This window comes from Macaca mulatta, chromosome 5 (assembly GCF_049350105.2).
Source record: "Macaca mulatta isolate MMU2019108-1 chromosome 5, T2T-MMU8v2.0, whole genome shotgun sequence".
Lineage (NCBI taxonomy): Eukaryota > Metazoa > Chordata > Mammalia > Primates > Cercopithecidae > Macaca > Macaca mulatta.
In genome coordinates, this window is record NC_133410.1 from 4,498,399 (window position 1) to 4,523,853 (window position 25,455).

Sequence of the window (25,455 nt, forward strand, 5' to 3'; positions counted from 1 at the left end):
CGATTCAGAGCTTCTAAACTATCAGCCAGCCCCTCAAACAGACTTATCCTTCTTCATTCACTTCCCCAGTGGGGACATGGCCTGGTCCCGCCTGGTAGGGGACCCCCATGGTGTGAGCACGTCCTCTGCTGGGCCCACATAGGCCAGGGCTGAGGTGGACGGAAAGAGCCCCCAGTGCCTGCTCGGTGCTGGCCACACTTCTGCAGGGAACACAGCTCCATCCAGCTGTGGGGACTCAGAGCTGGGAAGCCCCGAGAGGCGCTTGCTGGCCTCCAGGCCCAGGCCAGGTGGGAACCTGCTGTGGTCACAGGCCTCCTCGTCCCACCAGGTGGCAGCTGACTCCCTGTGCGCAGCCAGCTTCATTCCAGTGGGGAAGCTCCATCCCAGGCGGGTCTGATGACAATTCCACCCGCGCTGCCTCTAGGAAGCTCTGCTGATGAGGTTCCCGTGGCCCTGCCTGTTGCTGACTGAGGGCCGGCGGCCTGGCCAGCCCAGCTCACCAAGCAGCATTTCTTACTTGGAGCACGGGAGAGCTGGAGTTGTGTTTTATATTTGTGCCAAGAAATGGCTCCAAGCACTGCAGACGTGGGCTCTGGCGGAGGCTCCAACAGGGCAGGCCACGCGGGGCCAGCAGCCTCCTTCCGCCCAGGGGCTGGCCCAGGAGGTGAGAATTCCACAGAGGAAGTGTACACGTAGCGCTTGGCCCGCTCTCCTTGGGGCAGAGCCATGCCTCCTGGCCCGAGAGGACCCCAGGCTGAGGGGGAAAGGGTCTGCCCAGGTCACACACGGACCCTGGGATGCAGCAAAGCCCAGCACCAAAGGTTAAGTCAGGCCAAATCAGCACTGAGCGTGGAGTGGTGCCCGGGCTGGAAGGACAGTCACTACCTCCCACCCCAGCAGTCGGCTGAGGGCTTCTTTGTTTTTGGTGGAGTCAGGATCTGGCTAAACAGACTGTTAAAGAAATGCGGAATTTCAGTCCATGCCGTTTTCTCGGTCCTGGAGGGTTTAGGAGAAATCCCTTCTGCCCCGCTTCTGTTGAAAATATTTCTGCACTCCAAGCACCCTCAGCAGTGTCAGCAGGGCACAGCTCCTCAGGAGCTTGTGACGCCCATGTGCCCTGGTCTCAAGGAGGTCCCTGGACGTTGCACTGAGCACCAGGTCTCCTTGTGAACGTCCCTGTGAGAGCAGGGAGAGCCCCTTCTCTAGCTGGTGTCCCGTGTCCTCATCAGGAGCACATACTCAGGGCCACACAGCCCTCGTCCCCAACTATGGTGCTGCGATTTGCTGTATTTGTCCATTTTCACACTGCTATAAAGAAATACCCAAGACTGGATAATTTATAAAGGGAAGAGGTTTAATTGACTCACAGTTCTGCATGGGTGGGGAGGCCTCAGGAAACTTACAATCAATGGTGAAAGGGGAAGCAGGCACGTCTCACATGATGGCAGGAGAGAGAAGTGCGAGAAGGAGGAAGAGCACCTTCCAAACCCATCAAACCTCATGAGAACTCCCTCACTCTCACCAGAACGGCATGGGGGACACCGCCCCTGTGATCCAATCACCTCCCACCAGGTCCTTCCCTCAACATCTGCAGATTACAATTCAAGATGAGATTTGGGTGGGGACACAGAGCCCAACCATATCAGTGGCCTTGGGCAAGTGTCTCAACCTCTCTGTCTCTGCTTCCTCATCTGAATGAGAGGGTGACAGTGAGGACTCCCATCTCCTAGGGTTGTGTGGGCATGAACAGTGCAGCTAGTGCTGCTGAGGGCAGGCACATTTGCTGCTCCCCTCTCCCCACAGGGTGTGAATCGTGTCCCCACACCGGCTGCCTGTCCAGGTCCACAGGGGAACTCTGGGGATCTCCATCCACCCCACCACGTCTTGCAGACGAGGATGCCCAGGCTGCAGAAGTGCTGGGAGGTCAAGGTGGCAGAGCGGGGCTGAGTGCTGGCCTCCCAGGGCAGGAGGCTCCTCCTATGCCCTTGAGCCTGAAGCACCCTCCCTGCATCTGGCCTCAGTGCATCTGACTTCCCGTGGGCAGAGATGCCACCGCCTCAAGGGCTGCAGGCTCCTGTTGACAGATGGAAGATGCGGCTCTGAGGGGTGAGGAGTCACAGCCGGAGCAGCACCCGGTCAGAAGCCTGCTCCAGCCACAGTTTCTGCCATCTCTGTCCTATCTCTCCTTGGAAAGGGGACAGAGACCTAGAGAGGTTGCCAGGGCCCTCAGTGTGGCACCGCCTCTGCCTGAGAGGTCACGCGGCCAGGAGGAAGGACAGATCAGTTGTTGTTGGTGGAGGGAGTGGGACCTGGAGGGGGCGTTCCTCTGCAGCTGGGGGCAGCACGCAGGGGAGGGTGGGTTGAGCAGAAGGTGAGTAATGACCAGAATCAGCAGGACCCAGACCGGGAGGCTGGGGGAAGCGGTGGATGCAGGAACAGGTACCCTGTGGGGGCCTATTTAGAATCCAGAGAAGTGGCGTTCAGCCCCAGGGAGCTCGAGGACTGGGGTGGTGAGGCAGAGGGGGCTGGCACCAGCAGGGCAGGGCTGCCACCTCAGAGTGCAGTTTGCAGGTGCGGCCAGGGTGCCTGGAGTGTGACAGGGGTGAGAGCAAGGGTTTGGAGCAGACCCTTGAGACCCCAGGAAGAGCTCTGCCAAGCATCAGTGCCCTCTTCCCCACAGGGAGGACGATGGGACCTTCCTCCCGGGTGGAAGAGATGAGCTATTGCAGGTGGATACAGACCCGGCACAGGTCCACACCCAAGGACTGGCAGGAGCTCCGTACACACTGCGGGTCAGCATGGAGCCCAGGTCTGGACACAACGAGCGGGGCGGGGCAGGAGCTGCTGGCTGAAAGGCTGGAGCTGGCACAGCTCCAGGGAAGGAGGGCAGCAACCCAGGCCCAGGAGGAAGAGGGAAGGCAGTAAAGCTGGCACAGGGACCTGGTGGGAAAGGGAGCAGGCACAGGCAGAATGGACTCACTGCCTCAGTGAATGGGGCCATTGCTCAGTCCTGCAGGAGCTGCAGGAGACTCAGGTGGGCCATGGGGAAAGCCTAGGAGGTGGGGGCATGAGCAGCATGGAAAGGGCACTGAATGTCAGGCTGAGGGGCTTACACCACGCCATGTCCATTTCATGCAGTGCAGACCCTGCCCCACCCTGAGACCCTCCCAGCAGCCACCACCAAGATGCCCACCAACCTCAGAGGCTCAGTGGCCCAGAGGCTGGAGGGGGAGCAAGAAAGAGCAGGTGTGGACGGGTGCAGGGACTGCAGAGGGCACCGCGGGCTTGGGAGCCTCTGGGGAGATGCCCTGTCCCGTAGCTTGGGAGCGAAGCCAGGACAGGCTGAGGTTTGTACGCCTTGGCACAGAGGTGCATGTGAGGGCTTGCTGGAGATGAAGCTAGTCAGGAGGATAAGAAAAAGAGGGGCTCAGAGCCTCCCGGAACTCCAACATTTAGGAGGGTGGAGGAGAAGCAACCAGGGCACTGAAGAACAGCCAGAAACGTGGGGACACAGGAGGCAACTGGGAGCCGGGGCCCAGGCCAAAGAGAGAGGAGAGGAAGTTTCTGGAAGCCTCGGGAGCCCGAGGGGCCCCTAGCAAGCACTGCGGAAGTCGACAAAGGTGAGGCCTGGGAAGCGGCCCTTGAATTTAAAACAGGGAGGAGGCCCCTGGGTTTGGATCTTGGGCTTGGGAATTACATGGGCAGAGAACTCCCGGGAACCAGGGGCAGCTGGGCTGGCGGGCCCCACAGAACTGGGCGCTCCCGGCCTGCACACTGCTCAACCCCATAGTGATACGGCCAGAGGGAAGACAGGGACCTTGCCCCGTATCCAACTTGATCGATCGCCAGAGCCTCTGTGCCGGGTCTAGCCACCGTCTAGCAGTGCTGGAGCAACTGGGACCCCAGCGGGGCAAAGCAGCCCAGGCTATAACAACCGTCTTCATAAGAGGCCGCCGCTTTGACGGTTCCCCTTCTGCCACACCAGCGCCACAGACAGCAGTAACGGGTTCTGCCTCTTATGAACAACCATCCTCACCATCATCTCCCCTGTCGTAGGGATGCAAACACAGAAATCCACCTCTAATTGGGGACGTATTCAGCTCCTAATCATGAAACGAGTTTGCTGTTACAAAGTACCACAAATGAAAGAGGCTCAAGCCACAGAAATGTACTGTGTCCTAGTCCTGGAGGCCAGAAGTCCAAAGCCCAGCTGCCAGGGGGTCCCACTGCTGAGGAAGGTCCTGGGGAGCGTCCTCCTGCCTCTTCCAGCGCCCAGGAACTGCTGGCCAGCCTTGGTGTTTCTCAGCTTGTGACCACAGTCCAATCTCTGTCTCCATCTTCACAGCCTCTTCCTGTGTGTGGGTGTGTCCACTCCTCATGTCACTGTCATTTGATTTAGGGCCACCCTAACCCAATATAACATCATCTTACCTTGATTGCATCTACAGAGACCCTGTTCCAAATCTGGTCACATTTTGAAGTTCTGGTGAACACAGATTTGAGGGGACAAAGTTCAGCCCATGACAGGCGTGAAGCAGCTTCTTCCTGGGGGGGAATTCTGTTCCCAAGAGAACCCTGTGTCCACCTGACCCCCGTTGGTGGCAGGACCCCTGTGTGGGCATCGGGGTGGAAAGTTCCCTGCATCTTACTGGGCGCCGGCTCTGTGCTGTGTCCTCTGAGGTGTGTGGCCCAGGAGCTCCACCCAACCCTCCATCTGGGAGGCCACCTGAGATCATTCTGCAGGCTGGGGCCGTGACAGAGGCCGCCTCTGGGACCGAGTGCTGTGTCCCTTGCTGGTGGGTGCATGGTCCTGTGCACACTGTCAGCCCAGTGTCCTCCACACCTGGGTCAGGATTCCCACGTGGGTGATTCTCTTGCTTTAGGCTGCTTCCCAGGGGCAGATGCTCAAGCCAGTCTGACTGCTGCAGCCACAGCTTAGGGTCTGCTGGGATAGAGCACCGCCCTTCCTGGGGCTGTAGCAGGGCAGGTTGCCTTACAAGGTGAATGGAGTGGACCCTCAAGGGTGTGTGTACAGAGGGGTCTGCTGGGATAGAGCGCCACCCTTCCTGGGGCTGTGGGGGGCAGGTTGCCCTGCAAGGTGAATGGAGTGGACCCTCAAGTGTGTGTGTGCCGAGGGATCGTGTGGGAGAACACCCCTAAATGTGGTGCCTGCAGCCTGGGGAAGGGGACCGGCTTCTTTGGCTGAGAATTGTCCAGGAACCACTGCCAAGTCTGAGTCCTCCCTCTACAGATAAGGAAGCAGAGACCCAGTGGGAGGGCAGCCCAGGGTCACAGCCAGAAAACAAACATTGGCCTCTGCCTCTTATGTGGAAGGTGAGGGGTGAAGAATGCCCCCTCATTCCATGACATTACCTCATCCTGATGGTATTCAAGCCTGTGCTGTGTCTGTGTGTGCCTGTGTGTGTTGTGTGTTCAAAGGTGAAAAAGAAGTGGTCTTGGGCCAATGCAGAGAGTGGCAGACAGACCCTGTGGTGGCCCATGTTCCCCGTCTCCTGGTGCTGACACCTTTGATTAATCTCCCTTGAGTGCAAGCAGGACCTGGGACCTGCACCTCACCAACAGCATCCACCAAGGCAATGGCACTGCTTCCTGGACAGCCTTGCATAAGATGGTAACCGGTTGTGCTGCTGTGTGTGAGCTGACCCTGGGAGCGGGCACTGTGGGAAAAATCAACCCCACTTTGCCAAGGAGGAAACTGAGGTACAAGAAGTCTCTGGCCAATAGCCAGCAAGGAATCAAATACTGCAAACATCCTGGTGAGTATGGATGCAGAGCCTGCCCCAGCTGAGCCTCGGCTGAGACCACCGCCCTGGCTGGCACCGTGACTGCAGCCTGATGTGACCCTGAGCGGCGAACCCTGCTAAACTGCCCTCATACTTCAGACCCACCACACTGTGAGATAAATATGTGTCCTTGAAACCACTAAGTTCACTGCAGTTTTTTAAGCAGCTGAAGATTAGAAATATTCAGAAGCTTCCTCTCCCTCCACCTCACCCCCTGCTCCATCAGAGGCTTGCAGATGTGGTCAACAAACACCAACAGGAAGCAGGCAGGGCAGGATGTCTATTTCATGGCAGCTGCCTGTCCCGAGGACCATCCCCATGGATGCACTCAGGGAAGTTTCTGGAGTCATTCCCAGAACAGTGTTCTGAAAACATACCCATTAACCTTCAGGGCTGATATCACCAGGAGCCCTCGTTTTATGGGTCAGAACCATTTTGGAGAATGTCATGTTATGACTCACAAAACCAAATTTGTTCTCCCTCTTTGAACAAAACAATCAATAGCCCTTCTGTAAAATTCAGCTGCTGCTCAGAGGACCAATCATTGTCTCCTCCTGGGAGGGGGGTGACTTCCCCAGGGACCCAGGGAGAGGCAGGAAGCCAGCTGTCCCCAGAGTGGAACCAGTCTCCTCAACAGATAGACGTGGGCAGGGGTCCGGGCCAAGAGCAACTTCTGGAACCTTCCAGGCAGCCTTCTGGTTTTTGGATGGAGAGGCTGGGGCCCAGAAAGGGCGGGGGCTGCTGAGCTCACAGCCGATGGCAGCGGAGCCTGAGACTCCAGGCGCTGAGGGCCCCAACTGAGCACCTCCCAGCTAGCTTCCCATGGGAAGGAAAAAGGGAAGAAGGGGAAAGGAAAAGGGAAAGGGGCAAAGAGGGAGAGGAAGAGTCCAAAAATATCTCAAATAGCAAAGGAATGTCCCATCTTCCAGAGCCTGGTGAGAAGGCCCTTGTGTTAAATCGCTAACCCTCACAGAGTTCTCACAGTGGCCAAGCGCCCGCTAAAGCTGTTAGACTCCAAATGTACTCAACCTTCTCAACAATCCTCTACCAAGATTATCCTCATCTCCGTTTTTCCCAGGAGGAAACTGAGGCACAGGAAGTTGAGTGACTTCCCCAAGGTTGCAAGCTCTTAAGAGGCAGAGCTAGAATTTGAACCCAGGACATCCGGTCCCAGAGCTCACGCTGCTATTAATAGCAGCACCCTACACACCATCTCTCAGACTTCTAACTGCAGAGGCCAGTTGTGGGGGCAGGGTCTCTCCTGCCCCACACCCCTGGATGGACCAGGTGTCCCCCCAGGCCCCCTGTCAGCCCCACCACAGGCCACCTCCCGCCCTGTGCATGCACAAGCCATCACCTCTGCTGTCACTCTATCCCCAGCACATGGAATTGCTGGCCACGCAGTAGGCACTCAATCGGATCCACTGAGTGGTGGCACGGCTGCCTGCCCCTCAGCTGGGGGCCTGGCAGGGCTGCATCCAGGTTTCTGGCCCAGGGCAGTGCCTCCTCATACAGCGCTTCCCAAGCCGTTCTCACCCCCACACCGGGGAAGTCGTTCAATCTATGGGTGCTACGGCACAGGGAGGGGGTCCCAGCATCACAGGAAATACACCTGTCTTTCCAGCACTTTGGGAGGCTGAGGTGGGCAGATCCCTTGAGCCCAGGAGTTCAAAAACAGCTTGGTCAACATGGTGAAACCCCCATCTCTACTAAAAATACAAAATAATTTAGCTGGGATTGTTGGTGCACGCCTGTAATCCCAGCTACTCGGGAGGCTGAGGCACAAGAATTGCTTGAACCCAGGAGGCGGAGGTTGTAGTGAGTCAAGGTCAACACCACTGCACTCCAGGCTGGGCAACAGAGTGAGACTCTGCCTCAAAAAAAAAAAAAGAAAAAAAAAAAAGTAAAACAGTGCACGCCAGACACTTGTGAAAAGTGGCAAGATTGGCTTCGTTCAGACCCCTGGAGCGGGGAAGAGATTCCAGGACAGACTGAGCTCAGCCCCAACTAAGACTAAGGGGACTAGGGCTTTTATTTTATTTTATTTTATTTGAGAGGCAGTCTCACTCTGTTGCCCAGGCTGGAGTGCAGTGGCATTATATTGGCTCACTGCAACCTCTGCCTCCCAGGTTCCACCGATTCTCTCTTGTGCCCTGGCCTCCCAAGTAGCTGGGATTACAGGTGCATGCCACTAAGCCCAGCTAATTTTTGCATTTTTAGTAGAGACAGGGTTTCACGATGTTGGCCAGGCTGGTCTTGAACTCCTGACCTCAGGTGACCCACCTGCCTCAGCCTCATAAAGTGCTGGGATTACAGGCATGAGCCACTGCACCTGACCAGTTTTAATTTTTTAGACACAGAATCTCACTCAGTTGCCCAGGCTGGAACTCCTGGGCTCAAGCAATCCTCCCTGCCTTAGCCTCCGGAGTAGCTAGGACTACAGGCACATGCCACCAGTCCCAGCTAATTTTTAATTTTTTCATAGAAACAGGGTCTTGCTATGTTGTCCAGGCTGGATTTGAACTTCTGGACTCAAGCAATCCTCCTGCCTTGGCCTCCTGAAGTGATGGGATTACAGGCATGAGCCACTGTGCCCATCGGCTGAGAGCTCTATTTTAGCTTTTATTTCTTGCTCAAGTGTACATGTGCAGGTTTGTTATATAGTAAACTCCTGACTCAGGGATTCAGGCTGCAGATTGTTTCATCACCCGGGTATTCAGCCTAGTATCCAACAGTTTTGTGTTTTCTTCTGAACCCGGCCCTCCTCCCAACCTCCTCCCCCAAGTAGGTCCCCATGTCTATGGTCCTCCTCTTTCTGCCCACGTGTTCTCATTATTTAGTTCCCACTTACGGATGAGAACACGCGGTATTTACTTTATTGTTGGTTTCATCTTTGGTGGTGGTCGTGAAAGGGGCATCACCCTCAACGGACCCTCAGGACACTCCCCTCCCTCCCCACCCCACAATCTCCCACACACACACCCTCACCCCTGCCCCAGCCTACTCAATTCTAAAGGGAGAATAGAGAGGAAACCAAAATTGGAGGGTTGAAGAAGAGGGAAGGCAAAGGCCTGGGGCTCCGTGGATGGAGAAATGTATGGAAGGTGCAGGAGGAGAATTCCTGGAAAGGGTTTGGCCAGGCAGGCTGCTGTTTGGCAGCATTGCATTTTCTTGTGCAACACCTCAGCTCACGGGCTGGGGTCACCTTGACGGACACGGCCCAGGGCAGGGGGCCCAGGCAGAAGATGGAGCAAGTCTCTCAGCACAGTGTTGGGGCAAGTCCCCTGTGCCGGATGGCAGTTCACAGCTCACCCCAGAGCCCCAGGCCCCTGGAACCCGGAGCCACGTCTCAGGAGGCCACCTTTAACCCAGGCCTCCTCAATGGCCACACTCTGAAGCTTCTGGGGAACTGAATCTCCAGCCCCTCCTCCTGGGCTGAAGGCCGCTGCTGCAGCCGCCCCTGCTGCACCTGGAACCACAGACCACAGAGAGGGGAAAAGACAAACTCACCTCCCATGAGGGACCCCCTTACCTCTCAAGCTCCAGCTCAAGGGTACCTCCTCTGGGCAACTGGACCACACAGGGTCCACCATCCCCTGACAGATATAGAGGGCCCCATGGCTCTCACTGTAAAGGTGGGGGTTCACTCCCATGCCCCCTGCCCCTGCATCTGCTGACTCCCCACCCAGAACATGTGGCCCCTGGCATCTCCGCACAGGTCACGGGGGCATCACTTCTACTCACAGACCATCAGCCAGACCCGTGGCCCAGGCTAACGCAGGTAGCTGGGAACGAGGGGAGGCGTGGATGTTGGGCGGGTGTGGCTGTCTCAACATGGGACCCTCCTTCAGCACCCTGGCAGGGGTAGACACTGCATTTTATCAAACCTAAGTAAACAGCAGGAGGCATCATCCTTTCCATAACACTGAGAAAGAAAATCGCTGCCTCTTCTGTCTTCCTCCTGCACTGGCCATATGGAAACATGCCGGCTTCCCCTTCGCCTTCTGCCATGACTGTAAGTCTCCTGAGGCCTCCGCAGAAGCTGAGCAGATGCCAGCATCATGCTCCCTAGACAGCCTGCAGAACCATGAGCCAATTCAACCTCTTTTCTTTGTAAATAGCACAGTCTTGGCTATTTTTTTATAGCAATTTGAGAACAGATGAATACAGGAGTCCACCCCTACAAGAAGGGAGGTGCACAAGGTAGAATCTACATTTACCCGGCTTTCTGGAAGAAACTGCCAGACCACGCAGTGCACAGGCTACAAATCAAGAAAAGTGTCATCATCTTCACTCCCTGAGGAATCAGGGGATGGAGTTCACAGCTGCCCAAACTATTGCAAATTGAGGAGAAAACCCCAGAGAAGGGGGACCCACAAAGGGAGGATCTCCAAAACCTGCATGTCCACTCTCCTGATGTCTTCCACTGAGTTCTGATTTGCACTGGAGTGGGTGGGAGTCCATGGAGCCTGGGGAGGGACCGTGAGAAGCACAGCTGAGCAACGCTGTGCTCTCAGCCTAGCAGAGGGCACAGCTCCTGCTCCCTGCCCCTGGGATTTTCCCAGCCCTGCCATGACAGCCCTAGTGGCACAGCTCCCATCCACCATGCTATGAAGGTTGCTCAGGTGGGCAAAGGGAAGAACCCTGAGGAGAAAATCCTCACTGCCTCTCACCTGAGTGGCATCTAAAATGTTGTGGGAAATAGAGGACTAGAGAGACGACTGATATGGAGAACAGGAGGATTGTTTATTTTAAGGTACACACCGGCTCAGTGGACTCACATCTAAAAAGCTGAGCCTTGAACAAAGACAGAGCCAGGATTTTATAAGCCGGCTTACAAAAGCAAAACAAAAGCAGTTAATCATATAGTGCATAGCTTGTGGACCTTGCATAGCCAGTGGCCTTGTAGCTGCATCGAAAGAAAAACAAGAACTGGCTAAATACAGACATTTGTAAAACATAATCATGCTTAAGAGACTAAGGAAAGGAATAACAGTAAAGGAATTTGTCTTTTTTTTTTTTTTCCGTCAACCTTGCTGTGGAGAAGGAAAAAGTGTCTAAAGCCCATTCCTTTAGCCTTGGCTTTTCAGACAGCATTATCTTATAACTCCTTGAAGTGAGCTGCTAAATAGAAAAAAACTTGTTCTTTTCTTTTCAGCCCTTGCCTTGCCACATTCTAGGCCTTAGCTTTTACTTTTCTTAGACTGAATAAACACAGTATTTATTTTTCTTTAATTTCTGCCTCAGAATAAGTGAGAGGGAAGCCCAGGGCACCATCATAAAGACCTCTTATGGTCTCCTTTCATTAAAAATCACTAAACTCCTTTTAAAAATTAATTTTTAAAAATTAATTTAAACAAATTTTAACCCCATTTGGTGCTTAAAAAAAAAAAAAAGAAAAAAAAATCACGGAATTCCTAATTACCATAGAGGTGAAAATTTACTGGCCGCCCCTGAGACTCAGTCCTCTCTCCCTGAGGGAGCCACAGTGACCGCCTGCATCTGCAGGATAGATTAATTTGTGTTTCTAATTAATGACACAGCTCCGTGACCCTGAGCAATTCACTTTCCTTCTTGGGGACCTCTGCATCTCATTTAGAGGAGCTGCCTCTGGTTCACTGCCCAGAGGTCTTTCTACTGTTGAGTGCCCTGCAGCAACCGACAGTCCCAACTACATGGCTGAGCTCCTGCGTGGGGTGGGCCTGAGACGTAAACACCCACTCCTGCCTTCCATTTCAACTGCAGCCTGGCCAGCAGGTGTCCCACCACCGTCTAAGAGATGAGGAGACCAAGGTGCTGCTGCAGCCCAGGCCGGGATGAGAACAAGGAAGTCAGAGACTACTGTTACTGAGTGAGGGTAGTTGTCCAGGTTCTTGGTGTTTTGAACAAAGAATTGGACACAATGCACAAAGGAAGGAAGTAAAAGCAGAGATTTTAAACAAAAGTACACTCCACAGAGGGAGTGGAGTTGAGCAAGTGGCTCAAGAGCATCTGTCACAGAATTTTCTGGGGTATAAATACCCTCTAGAGGTTTCCCACTGCTTCACTCTATGCAAATGAAGGCTTCCCATTGGTTCACTCTATGCAAATGAAGCTTTCCCATTGGTTCACTATATGCAAATGAAGGTTTTTCATTGCTTCACTCTATAAAAATGAAGGTTTCTCATTGGTTCACTCTATGCAAATGAAGTAGTGGCTTGTGACCAGTCTGATTGGCTGCAGGGGGGGAACAATCAGAATGAAGAATAGGCCTTGGCCCACAACCAGTCTGATTGTTTGTGGGAGGGAACCAATCAGAGGTACTTTCATGTTTCAACTGCCAGCAAAAAAAGGAGGGGTCGAAAAGGAAGTTACCTTCCGTATCCAGTCAGCACGAACTGGCCTTAGGTTCCCTGCCTCGAGACCCGATTCTCCTGCCTCACTGTCAGGCGCAAGACAGTGACAGGGTGTGCGCTGAGATGCGGGTGCTGCCTGCTCCTGATTCTGGAAGGAGACATGAGGCAGTGTTTTCCAAGCTTGCATAATTTGAGGGTTGCCTTTGTGATATCGTCCCTCTCTATGCACCAAAAAAACTGTCATCTAGTTAATATTTTGTATTTAGTTGACCCACTTTTTTTACTGAAATGGATTCATTTTGAAAGCTCCACTTCACCACCAATGAGAAACAACCATCCACCATGACTGGAGGGTAAAAAACAAATGCATGCCCACCCCCAGACTAAACCCCGAGTGTCCCTCTGGTCAAGGGCCTCACAGGGAAGAGCCCTGCCAGGAGGCTGCAGCCCAGCGTGGAAATCCTGACTCTGACAATTGCTGTGTGACTCTGGGCAAGTCACTTAACCTCTCTGAGCCTCAGTTTTCTCCTCTGTAGCACCAGGTCACTGACACCCCATGGGGGTTTACCTATGACAATGGATGCAGACTGCCAAGTGCAGCAGGGTTGTGAGGAAGAGACAGGGGCACAGCTGCCTCCTGTTCCAGGTGTGAACAGTCTCCCTACCCTAACCTGGGGTCTCCAAATGTTGTCTTCTCCTGAATGAGGACTCTCATGGTGGACAAGTCAGGTTGTTCCAAACAGCCATGGCAGCCATTTCCTGGATGAAAGCCAGTGTTGGGAAAGAGCAGCTGGGAGCTGATGAAAGCCCACTGTTCACCCGTGTTTCATGCTTACGCATGCGCTGCATCGCGATGTTTCAGTCCACCACAGAACACACCGACGACGATGCTCCCAGAAGACAATCACCAAGCCACGGGGAAGAGTCAAGCTGGGAACTGCATCAGGCAACCTGCCTCCCATTTTATCCCTAAATAAGACAGCTGCAAAGACTAAAAAAAAAAAAAAAAAAAAAAAAAAAAAAAAAAAGCTTCATACCTCCCTTAGGTATTTGAACCCAAAATATCTGAGACAGGTCTCAACCAATTTAGAAAGTTTACTTTGCCAAGGTTAAGGAGACGCCCATAACACAGCCTCAGGAGGTCCTGATGACATGCGCCCAAGGTAGCCAGAGCACAGTTTGGTTTTATACATTTTAGGGAGACATGAGACATCAATCAACATATGTAAGATGAACACTGGTTTGGTTTGGAAAGGTGGGACCACTGGAAGCAGGTAGACAAGAGACAAACAGTTGTGTTCTTTTGAGTCTTCGATCAGTCTTTCACTGAATACACAATTTAGTCTGGCTCGGTGAACCTGCATTTCTACTAGGATAGAACAAACGTAGGACACAGGAAGCCATCAGGTATGCATTTGTCTCAGGTGAGCAGAGGGCTGACTTTGAGCTCTGTCCTTTGTCCTGTACCTGTGAAGATGAGTTATCCCTTTACATTGTGAGGGTGAAATTTAACACAACTGTTTTAGGGTAAAGATCTTGGGGCCCACAAGGAATTTCCCAGGGGACAAACTGTGAGGGAGGTATGTAGCTTTTTAAAATCTATGTAGCCATCTTATTTAGGAATAGAATGGGAGGTTTGCCTAGCGTAGTTCCCGGCTTGACTCTTCTCTTCGGCTGAGTGATTTGGGAGTCCCGAGATTGATTTTCCTTTCACACTGTGTGCGTTCCATCACCCCACCGCTGCCTTACACACCTGGTGTTTTCTGCATCTCTCAATTGCACACTTTCCTCTTGTGCCTGATCTCGTGTGGTTTGTTCATCATGGTCCCTAAGCATACGAGATCCACAGCTACTGTTGCTGGTAAGAGACCAGTAAGAGTCATTATTGCCAGTGACTGACCTGAAAATGGAATGACAAGCGACTAAGGACCACGAAGGTGGAAAATCAGAGGCGGTTATGCTCGCCAGGCAGGCAGGTCCCTGATGAGCCCTGATGAGCAAGGACAAAGTGACGGCTGCTCAAAGAGCCCACCTCCGTGAAAGCAAGGCGACCATTGTAAAGTGGATGCCGAAAGGATCCACTTCGCTGAAAGCAAGGCGACTAACAGAAAGTCGAGAGGTGCCTGGATCCGACATGGGCTGAAGACCAGACAGAGTAGCGAATCCCTCTCCGCACTGTAACCGCCCAGTGGGTTCTCCTTGCCCACTGCCTAGACAGAGCCGATGTATCAAGACAGGGAAATTGCAATCAGGAGCTGCATTCACGCAGAGTTGGCTGTGTGGGAGATGGGAGTTTTATTATTATTCAAATCAAACTCAGGGATTGAGGTTTTTAAGGATAACTTGGTGAGCAGAGGGCCAGTGGCTTGGGAGTGCTGATTGGTCGGGTCCAAGATAAAATCTTAGGGAGCTGAAGTTGTCCTCATGAGCTGAGTCCATTCCTGGGTGGTGGGCCACAAGACCAGATGGGCCAATTTATCTATTTGGGTGGTGCCAGCGGATCCACTGCATACAGGGTCTGCAAAATATGTTAAACACTGATCTTAAGTTATCACAGGAGCAGTTTAAGGAGGTTCAGAATCCCACCACCTGCAGCTGCATTACTCCTGAACCATAATTTCTAATCTCATGGCAAATTTGTTAGTCCTACAAAGGCAGTCTGATCCTCAGGCAGGAAGGGACTTTGTTTGGGAAAAGAGTTGTTATTGTCTTTGTTTCAAAGTTAAAGCATTGTGAACCCCAAATATCTGAGACAGGTCTCAGTCAATTTTAGGAAGTTTATTTTGCCAAAGTTAAGGATGTGTGTCCGTGACACAGCCTCAGGAGGTCCTGAAGACATGTGCCCAAGGTGGTCGGGCACAGCTTTTATACATTTTAGGTTTTATACATTTTAGGGAGATATGAGACGTCGATCAATATATGTAAGGTATACATTGGTTCCATCCAGAAAGGTGGGACAACTCGAAGCAGGGAGGAGACTTCCGGGTCATAGGTCGATAAGAGACAAACAGTTGCATTCTTCTGAGTTTCTGATTGGCCTTTCCAAAGGAGGCAGTCAGAGATGCATCTATCTCAGTGACCAGAGGGGTGGCTTTGAGTTCTGCCAGTTGTCCACAAGGAATGTCCTTGTGAGGGAGGTATGTAGCTTTTTAATCTTAGTAGTTATCTTTTTTTAGGAATAGAACGGGAGGCAGGTTTGCCCTAAGCAGTTCCCAGCTTGTCTTTCCCCTTTGGCTTAGTGATTTTGGGGCCCCAAGATTTATTTTCCTTTCACACCATAAACTAAGTTCCTCCCAAAGTTGGTTGAGCCTACGCCTGGGAATGAACAAGGACAGCTTGGAGGTTAGAAGCAAGATGGAGTTGGTTAGGTTAGTTGTCTCTTTCACTGTCATAATTTTGTTATAATTTTTGCAGAGGCGGTTTCAGCACCATGGCGATCATGGCCAGAGCAAAAAGTAAGTTTTCAATGTTGAAAAGAAAGGCTGGACCCAACTTTGGTGTCGGATTTACTGCTAGTTCTGGGTGGTTTACATGGTTCGAGGATTGTTATGCATTACATAATGTTCATGTGAGTGCTGGGTCTGTGGGTGCTGACGTGAAGGCAGCTGAAGAGTTTTGGAAGTTCGATTATGGAGGAAATTTACCTGCTACAGCAAATCTTCAATATGGAGGAAACCTCCCTATTCTGGAAACAGATGCCTGGAAGGACTTTTGTATCCGCCCAAGGGATTTTTCCTGTCCACTGCACAAAGACAGACCATGGCATTTTTGTAGAGAAAGAGTTTAACAGACACAAGGCTGGCCACTCCATGTGGCAGACTGAGTCACTACTCAAATCATTGTCATCCAAAGCTTGTAGGTTAGGGGGTTTTCAAAGGCAGTTTCGGGGAAGGCGTGGGGGTGGCCAGGTAAAAAGTTCCTGCTGCTGATTGGTTGGGACAAAGATGAAATCAGAGGATCGAAGCTGTCCTCCTGTGGGCTGAATTGCCTCTGTGGGGGCCACAGGAGCAGGGGTGACGGGTCCAAGTGGAGCCATGGGTGTCAGACATGCAGAAAACCTGAAAAGATACCTCAAAAGGCCAATCTCGGGTTCTACAATAGCGATGCTATTTGCAGGAGTAATTGGGGAAGCTGCATGTCTTATACTCTCCGATATAATGGCTGGCAATCATTCATGTCTGTGCCTTAGCAGGACTCCTCTCCTCCCCCAGTCGGATGCCTTCCATTAGCTTTACAAAAGCAGCTGAGTTTGGGGCAAGGCCTACTGTAATTTAAACTACAGTCTAGGCTGGGTGCGGTGGCTCACGCCTGTAATTCTAGCACTTTGGAGGGCCAAGGCAGGCTGATCACCTGAGGTCAGGAGTTTGACACCAGCCTGGCCAACATGGTGAAATCCCATCTCTACTAAAAATACAAAAATTAGCCGGGCATGGTGGCGGGCACCTGTAATCCCAGCTACTCGGGAGGCTGAGGCAGGAGAATCACTTGAACCCAGGAGGCAGAGATTGCAGTGAGCCAAGATTGCACCACTGAGCTCCAGCCTGGGCGATAAAGCGAGACTCCATCTCAAAAACAACAACAACAACAACAGCAACAACAAAACTACAGCCTGTCTTCCAAAGTTAGCCCAGCACTATTAATTCAGGGAAAGGTAAGATGTAGGGTGGGTTAGCTCAGATCTTTCACCGTCATTATTTTCTCACTGATAGAATTTTTGCATAGGTGTTTCACTTTCATTCATAAGGAGGCCAAGTCAATGCCAGGCTTCCAGGCTTTTAAGGACAGGATACCAGCCTTGCCTGGTGGCCATGTTGCAGACTATGTGATCCTGCACAATGAGAGCCCCAGGCCCTTCAAGACAGACAGTGAGCACACAGGGCCAGGGCAGTGCGGGAACAAGGGAGTTAGGAATGGCTCACTCCTCTTCCAAGAGGCCCTCCTGAGTTGCCGGATGACAGTTCCTTTCAAGGTCTTGCTTGTGGGTGGTGCTGCTCCTGCACATCCTGCTCTTATTGGTGATTTTCATCCCTCCTGTGTTGCCAGATAACACAGTTCCTTTCAAGGTCTTGCTTGTTGGTGGTGCTGCACCCACACTTCCTCCTCTTACTGGTGATTTTCACCCCTATGTCACAGTGGCTCCCCCTCCAAACACCACTCCTTTGATCCGATGGACCCAGCACTCACAGCAGCTTTTAAGGCCTCCTGTCTGAGGAGGTCCTTTGTCCGGGCTATAGCTTCAGCTGAAGAGTCTGCCGAGAAGGCACTGATGCAACTGTGGAAGGATGGCAACTAGGGCTGCGCCCGAAACCTTGTTTGAGCTTGGGGTGATGACCCAGGCATGCTTGCCAAGGTGTGTGTGAGTGGCATCCAGGGGAGGACACGCAAGAGTTCACCCAGGACTTCAAGGGTTTTGCCCAGGATGAGGAGGCTGCAAAACTCAACACGGCGGTGGTTGGGATGGCAAACAACTCCAGCCTGGACTGGAGGAGGACGGCGGTGGGAGCGCCTCCAGGTGGTTCCTGAAGAACTGACCAATGAGGAGCTGTTGGAACTGGAAGACGGACGCAGAGCTGAAGAAGGGGCAAGAGAAAAGGCAACTGGCAAAAAACAAGATGAGCCCCAAGAAAATTTACAAAGAAGGGTTTAGCAAAAGCTTTGCAGACCTCAACAGACACCTTAATAAGTCTGAAGCATAGACCTCAACACGGAAGGCTTTCTTTTGTAGAGAGGAATGTTCATAGTGCCTTATCTGCTTCCAAGCAAATCTATAATGAAAAAAGGAAACCAAGCACATCACCATGATCGTTTCTTTAAAGAGTGACACTTCCTCAAGAAGAACCTCAGGCAGGCCTTTCAGGACGGATTCAGAGGGCAGCCGTTATCATAGGCGGTGACAGCCCTAGGTGAGCTAGTCACCTAAAGACCTTCTGATTGGACAAGATGAGGAGGCGGGAGACAGTGATACTGATGATCCTGACCCTGTGCAGGCCTAGCCTAGGCTAATGTGTTTCTCTTTCATTTTTAACAAAAAAGTTTAAAAGTACAAATAAAAAGAAAAACTGATATAATATAAAGAATATTGGCCTGTAACCCCAGCACTTTGGGAGGCCGAGGCGGGAGTGACACAGTAGGCTGGTAGGCGGGCAGCAGCGGGACAGGAGAGGGCTACCCCAACCCACCAGGAATGTCAGGTGAGTGAGTATCAGGTTGAAAACAAAGAGAGTAAAACTCTGTAAAGTATTTGTTTTCTGTAAAATATTTGAAGAGATTTATTCTGAGCCAAATATGAGTGACCATGGCCGGTGACACAGTTCTCAGGAGGTCCTGGGAACATATGACCAAGGTGGTTGGGGTACAGCCTGGTTTTATACATTTTAGAGAGGCATGAGACATCAATCAAATACATTTAAGAAATACATTGGTTTGGTCAGGCGCGGTGGCTCAGGCCTGTAATCCCAGCACTTTGAGAGGTCGAGGTAGGCGGATCATGAGGTCAGGAGATAGAGACCATCCTAACATGGTGAAACCCCGTCTCTTCTAAAATACAAAAAATTAGCCACGTGTGGTGGCGGGCGCCTGTGGTCCCAGTTACTCGGGAGGCTGAGGCAGGAGAATGGCTTGAACCCAGGAGGTAGAGCTTGCAGTGAGCCGAGATCGCGCCACTGCACTCCAGCCTGGGCGACAGAGCGAGACTCCGTCTCAAAAAAAAAAAAAAGAAAGAAATACATTTGTTTCATACCGAAAGGCAGGACAACTCAAACGTTGGAGCGGGGGAGGGAATTGGTGAATTTAAACATTTTCTGGTTGACAAATGGTTGAGTTTGTCTGAAGACCTGATTGATAGAAAGGGAGTGTTCAGGTTAAGACAAAGATTGTGGAGACCAAAGTTCTTTGAAGTCTTATAGTCGCTGCCCTTAGAGACAATAGATGACAAATGTTTCCTATTCAGACCTTTCAAAGGGTGCTAGACTTTTAATCTCTTTAGGATTGGGAGGGTCTGGAAGAAAAAGATCTAGCTATATTAACAGAGATTCTTTACAGATGCAAATTCCGCCCCCCCAACACACACACAGAACAGCTTTGTAGGGCCATTTCAAAATATGGCAAAGAAACACATTTTGAGGTAAACTACTTTGATTTTTCTTCCTTGACTTGTAATGTTATGCCAGAGTCAGGTTGGAAAGTAGGTCATAATATACAGAGTTAAATAAAACCCATCTGATGAGAATTTATGATTTGCAGGGCAGGACTCCCCAGACCCCTTAGACAGGAATTTGGGCGAGATAAACAATCAGTTCAGTCCTCAAGGTGATGGTCCTGCAGTTGTCACTCTGCCTCTCTAAAAACGATCATTGGTCGCACGCGCCAGGGAGAGGCAATTTCCCAACAGATAAAGTTACTTGAAATTGGTCACTAATGGCTTCCAGTAAAGTCTCAGGAATTGGGTGAGTGGGCTAGAGCATGCGCATTAGGAGACAAAATGGCAGAGCATGACCTTCTGGGGGCATCCTACCGGAAAAGGGAAGCAGCCTCAGGTGAACACACATACAACTTTTCAAACACACTGCGAATGCTCACATCCTGAGTGCAAGGAGGGCACCGTGCATGCAGGTAGCCCACCCTAAGGTAAGCATCACAGGAAAACGGACACAAGACCCCAGAAGTATGCCAACATATAAAACCCCAAATCAAAAGGTCAAATGCTGCACTTGACCTCCAGAGTGCATGCTTGGGTCTCTTCCAAGGGTACTTTCTTTTCTTTCCTGCTCTGAAGCTTTTTAATACACTTCTACTCCCACTCGGAAACTTGCCTCAGCCTCCTTTTTCTGCCTTATGCCCTTCAGATGAATTCTTTCTTCCAAGGAGGCAAGAGCTGAGGCTGCTGCAGATTCATTAAATTCGCCACTGACAGCTGGGATATTCGCCACCCCTAACAGGAGGATCGCTTAAGTCTGGGAGTTCAAGACCAGTCTGGGCAACATGGTGGCGCGTGCCTGTGGTCCCAGCTACTTGGGCTGAGGCAGGAGATCAGTTAAGCCCAGGAGGCTGAGGCTTACTGTAGTGAGCTGAGATGGCGCCACTACACTCTAACCTGGGCAACACAACAAGACCCCGTCTCAAAAAAAAGAAAAAGGAAAAACATTTTTATACAGCTGTACAATGTGTGTTTTAAGCTAAGTGTTATTGCAAAAGAGTAAAAAATGTTTTTAAAGTTCATAAAATTAAAAAGTTAGAAATAGGCTCAGGTGGCCGGGCGCGGTGGCTCAAGCCTGTAATCCCAGCACTTTGGGAGGCCGAGACGGGCGGATCACGAGGTCAGGAGTTCGAGACCATCCTGGCTAACACGGTGAAACCCCGTCTCTACTAAAAAATATGAAAAAAACTAGCCGGGCGAGGTGGCGGGCGCCTGTAGTCCCGGCTACTCGGGAGGCTGAGGCAGGAGAATGGCGTAAAAACCCGGGAGGCGGAGCTTGCAGTGAGCTGAGATCCGGCCACTGCACTCCAGCCTGGGCGACACAGCAAGACTCCGTCTCAAAAAAAAAAAAAAAAAAAGAAATAGGCTCAGGTGAATGTGTTATTGAAGGGATTTTTTAGTATAAACTGAGTGTGGCCTAAGTGTACTGTTCATCCAGCCTGCAGCAGGGCCTCAGAGGCACCCCCCTCCCTCACGGACACCCACAGCCTTGTCCACAGGCCCCAATCAGGGTGAGTGTCCTCCACAGCTGAAGCATGTTTTCTCTTTTACATCATATTTTCACTGTACCTTTTCTACGTTTAGCTGCACAGACACTTATCATCGCGTTACAACTGTACAGCATTCGGCAGTCAATGAGCCGTGTAGGCGTGTGTTCCGAGAGTGAGAGGCCGTCCCCCATAGTCTGGGTGTGGGGCAGCCTGTCTCATCTGGGAGCGTGGGGCACACTCTCATGTGGCAGGATGATGAAATCACCTAACAACGCATTTCTCAGAATGCATCTGCACTGGTAAGTGACACACGACTGTGCTTTCTCATGAACCACCTTTTCCCAGAACGATGAGGTCCACAATACAGTTTTCTGAGCAAAACCAGCAACAAGGAAGGGTCAGGCAGAAATGAGCTGGGGCAAGTCGGCAGAGGGCTCGGCCTCTTCCCTGGGACTCTCACCCACACAAGGCTCTTCTGCACGAGGCCCGGGTTCCTCGTTCTGTGAACAGTTGTGGCCCTGGAGAGTAGCCCCAGCGGACAGCAGGATGAGAGGGAAAATACGCGGCCTCAGCCCCTCCTCCAGGAAGCTTGCCCTGCCAACCCCAAGCTCTGGGACAGACCCCAGAGCTTGGCCATGCCATGAGCCAAGGCCTGTGCAACCTGGTGTCTGAATCCCCAGCACCAGTCCAAGGGGCTGCGGTCACCATGGTAACTCCACTAGGGCGCCTGCAGGCCCCAAGACCACAATGCTCACCACAGGTGGGTCTCCTCTGCAGCAGATGGGGCAAGTTCGGGCGCCGGGGGACAGAGGCTGCCTCTCAGCCAGTGAGACCTAGGGCCTGCCTGGCACTAGTCTGGAAATAAGTGTAGACGCGCTGTACTCCTGGCGAGATTCCCCCTCCTGCCCACCTTTGTGGCATTCCCTCAATCCCACCTGTCCAGGGGATACCTACTCAGGCTCTGAGAAGTCACTGGGAAGCCCTTGGGGCTGGCCACAGCCAGGCTGCCATGATCAGTGCCCCACACCATCCCCCGCCAAACCTCTATCTGCCCACCTTCATCCACAGATGCATCGTTCATTGCTGCAAGGTAACCGTGCCGGACCCCCAGTCACATGACATGTGGACAGGGGCACAGTGGTGCTGGGGGGTAGAAAGAAACGGTACCTAGAACCTGGAGGTCAGGTCAGGTGATGTGGTCACCAAGGGCCGTTTCTACCAGCTGATTATGCCAGATGACACAGAGGGGCCTATGGCCATGGTGGGCCCTACTTAGCACAGTTCTTGGCCTGGCAGGACCCCATCTGGGAGAGCCAGGGCCACCCCACACGCACCCAGCCCCATCTGATGCTCCTTTGAGACTGTGTCCTTGCAGCTCATGACTGGAAACTGCTGTGCCAAGTGTTGGGGGAGCTCGTCTTCCCCAGGGCCACCACCCTCGCCAGGACTGCAGCACCGGAGCCAGGTCTGGAGTCCAGCCGCACCGAGCGCAGAACCAGGCTCTGTGACCGCTCTCCTGTCTCCCCGCACTGGAAAATTAAAGCAGGGGCTCTGGGCTTGGGAAAGACCTGGGAAGGGGAGAGGAGACACGGGCCCAGCAACCTGGAGCTATCCTGGGCCTGGCAGAGGCGGTGCACTCTGGCCTGGGGGACACCTTGGGAGGCCCTGAGGCTTGGGTGGCGTCCTGGGCTTAGCTCAGGAGGTGTGCCCCTTCCAGGAGGCGGTGGCAGGGCTGCTCCTCTGGGCCGGGCTCCTGCACTCCCCGCTCTGCTATCCCTTGATGTCGCCCCAAGCCCCTTTGTGGTTGGGCTCAGCCCTTCCTGCTGCAGGGAGAGCTCCAGCGAGGCTGCAGGGCTGGGAGGCCGAGGGGCATCAGGTCACTTGTCCTGAAGTACGTGACCCTGGATATGCTGAGCAACAAAACCCGCAAACCCTGGTGCAGCTTGGCAGGAAGATGCCTCAGGGCCTAACACAGCGGCTGAGGGAGGGTGCGGCTCTGTGGCTCACCTTTGGGAAGAGAGTTCTTTCCATCTTCCTGCTCCACCACCCTCGGTGCTAGGCTCCTGGTTGCTACCTCGGGGCTTCTACATTAGGTGTCCCCTGCAGGGAGAACTTCCCAGTGTGGAGACCCCAGAGGCCCCAGCAGAGCTCCCTTGTGCCTCACTAGCCAGAGCTGCAGCAGCTCGACCAACTGGGGCCCGCCCCAAGGGGCCACGGAGCGCCAGTCTCCCAGTAAGACGAAGGGTGGACGCTTCCAGGGCCAGGTACCTGCTGGCACATCCTCAGCCTGGGCTCTGGGCTCTGGGACTGACTCAGAACTCAGAGGGCAGGGTCTGGGTCCGTGGCAGCACTGCCCTGGGGTGCTGCAGAGCTGAGGTGCCTTCAGAGTAGATGCCCATTTATTCTCACTGCTCAGGAGTGATGACTGCGGCGCTGCCATGAAATGCCACACGGCGGCCGTGAATAACCAGGTGGATACACCCAGTGGAGAGGCACCAGGGTACACTGCAGAAAGTCAATGGCAGAACAGTGTGGTCTGCATGTGACCTTTTGTATAAAACCACAGAAATAACTTTAAATAGAAACATCAGGGCCAGATGCCATGGCTCATGGCTGTCATGCCAGCACTTTGGGAGGCTGAGGTGGGAGGACTGCTTGAGCCCAGGAGTTCAAGGCCAGCCTGGGCAACATAGCAAGACCCCCGCCTCTAACACTGGCCAGGCATGGTGACGTGCATCTACAGTCCCAGCCACTTGACAGCCTGAGGCAGAAGGATGGCTGGAGCCCGGGAGTTCAAAGCTGCAGTGAGCTATGATCGTGTCACTGCACTCCAGCCTGGGCGAGAGATCAAGACCCCACCTCTCAATAAAAGAGAAATGAATCAGGATTTTTTTTTCTAGAAAGACTAAAAAGAACTGCTGCAGTATTTCTGGGGAGAGGGTCTCATGGAGGAGGGAGGAAGGTGTAGGTCTTACCTTTCTATTGTCTGTGATATTTACAGTTTTAAAGCCCTGTCAACAATTCACCTATTTTTTTTTTTTCATGCCACTTGAGTGGCCCATGTGAGGAAATTATGGGTGTTTTGTTTTATTCTCTGTAACTGTAAAAACAACCTCAACAGAGCAAGCCTTATACCTTTTTTAAAAATACCAGTCTGGTGGATCCCTGCTTCAGAGTGGCTGCTCTCCATTGTGGTGAGAAACGCTGGCAGATACGGTCTTGCTTCTTGGGGAGCCCCAACCTCTTCACAGAGGTGGACATGGTGGGGCAGGCGTCGGACAGCGCCCTGGGAGGGACCTGTGCAAGGCATCCCCGGCTGCTCTCCCCCAGGAGACACTGTAAGGATCCATGCACGATCTTTGTGATACGAAGATGCTGTGCATGTTTCAAGTGGCTGCATCTGAAACAAGCCAGGTACCCAGCTGGGGGCTTCTGAGTAACTGTGGCTTCTCTGGTGGGTGATGTTTATGAAACATGGTTCATCGGCGTGAGGATCTAGAGAAAGCTGGGAGGAGGTGGGCTGAAACACAGCCAGAGCAGAGACCACGGCACTGAGGATTGCTGGGGAAGCTCTCCTTGGTTTGGCCCCCACTGACCAGGACTTGGCTGGCAAGGACCCAGCTCATGGAATCTTCTTCCTCGGGGTGGTCCGGGGTGGCCGCAGCTCCGCAGGCCCATGGGCAAATGGGCAGCAGTCCGCGGACAGAGCACAGCCGTCAGGGTGATGCGTGAAGAACCAGCAGAGGCGGGTTTTGCAGGCTTTGGAGAGCACTCTCTGTTTCGCTTCCGGTTGCTTTGTTTCCCACAGCGTCTCCTCTCTCCAGTCGCGAATGTGAACTCTCCCATTCACAACTGTGGTTTGGAACAGAGAAAAGACACACTGAGAAGTAAACCTGAAAGTTCCTTAATTCACCAGCCTCTGCTTAGCTCCCACGCCATGGGAGGTGCCAATCCAGGGTCAGGGATACAACCGTGACACAGCCCAGAGTTCCTGCTGGTCACAGGGAGCCTGCCTCCGGTGGGAGTGACCGTGACACAGCCCAGAGTTCCTGCTGGTCACAGGGAGCCTGCCTCCGGTGCGAGTGACCGTGACACAGCCCAGAGTTCCTGCTGGTCACAGGGAGCCTGCCTCCGGTGCGAGTGACCGTGACACAGCCCAGAGTTCCTGCTGGTCACAGGGAGCCTGCCTCCGGTGGGAGTGACCGTGACACAGCCCAGAGTTCCTGCTGGTCACAGGGAGCCTGCCTCCAGTGGGAGTGACCGTGACACAGCCCGGAGTTCCTGCTGGTCACAGAGAGCCTGCCTCCGGTGGGAGTGACCGTGACACAGCCCAGAGTTCCTGCTGGTCACAGGGAGCCTGCCTCCGGTGGGAGTGACCGAGGTACAGGATGGGTCTTCAGGCAAGGATAGGGAAGGTGAGCCCTGCGCGAGGCGAGCGGCAGCCCTGCGCGGGCCCAGGAAGAGCATTTTAGGCAGAGAAGCAGCAAACCCGAGTGTCCCAGGACAGACTGCACCAGGACAGGCCGCGTTTCAGGGACAGCCAGAGGGGAGGGCAGAGGACAGAGCTGGGTCCCAAGTGGCCTCATCGTTGAGGCCCCGACCTTCCCTCTGGCTGAGTGGCAGGTCCTGCA

The 25,455-nt window shown here is 52.9% G+C and overlaps 1 protein-coding gene and 1 long non-coding RNA gene across 10 annotated transcripts in view; one reads left to right on the top strand and one right to left on the bottom strand.

Moving 5' to 3' along the window:
- Nucleotides 1-14,410: 14,410 nt before the first annotated feature.
- The window catches only part of TRMT44 (tRNA methyltransferase 44 homolog), a 44,582-nt gene continuing 33,537 nt past the window's right edge, over nucleotides 14,411-25,455 (bottom strand). For 3 of the 9 annotated variants that reach the window (XM_028848283.2, XM_001118752.5, XM_078003096.1), the window contains one exon: nucleotides 23,888-24,676. In XM_028848283.2, coding sequence (XP_028704116.2) covers nucleotides 24,447-24,676 — 230 coding nt within the window. In that variant the 3' untranslated portion in view covers nucleotides 23,888-24,446. Of the gene's footprint in view, nucleotides 14,658-14,902; nucleotides 17,905-23,887; nucleotides 24,677-25,455 lie in introns of those variants that run through there. The other 6 variants (XR_013417712.1, XR_013417710.1, XR_013417714.1 and 3 more) reach the window with 4 other exon arrangements.
- Nucleotides 17,190-23,757, top strand: LOC144341112 (uncharacterized). The gene is made up of 2 exons (XR_013417715.1): nucleotides 17,190-20,385; nucleotides 20,706-23,757. It is a non-coding gene; the product is annotated as an uncharacterized LOC144341112 (long non-coding RNA).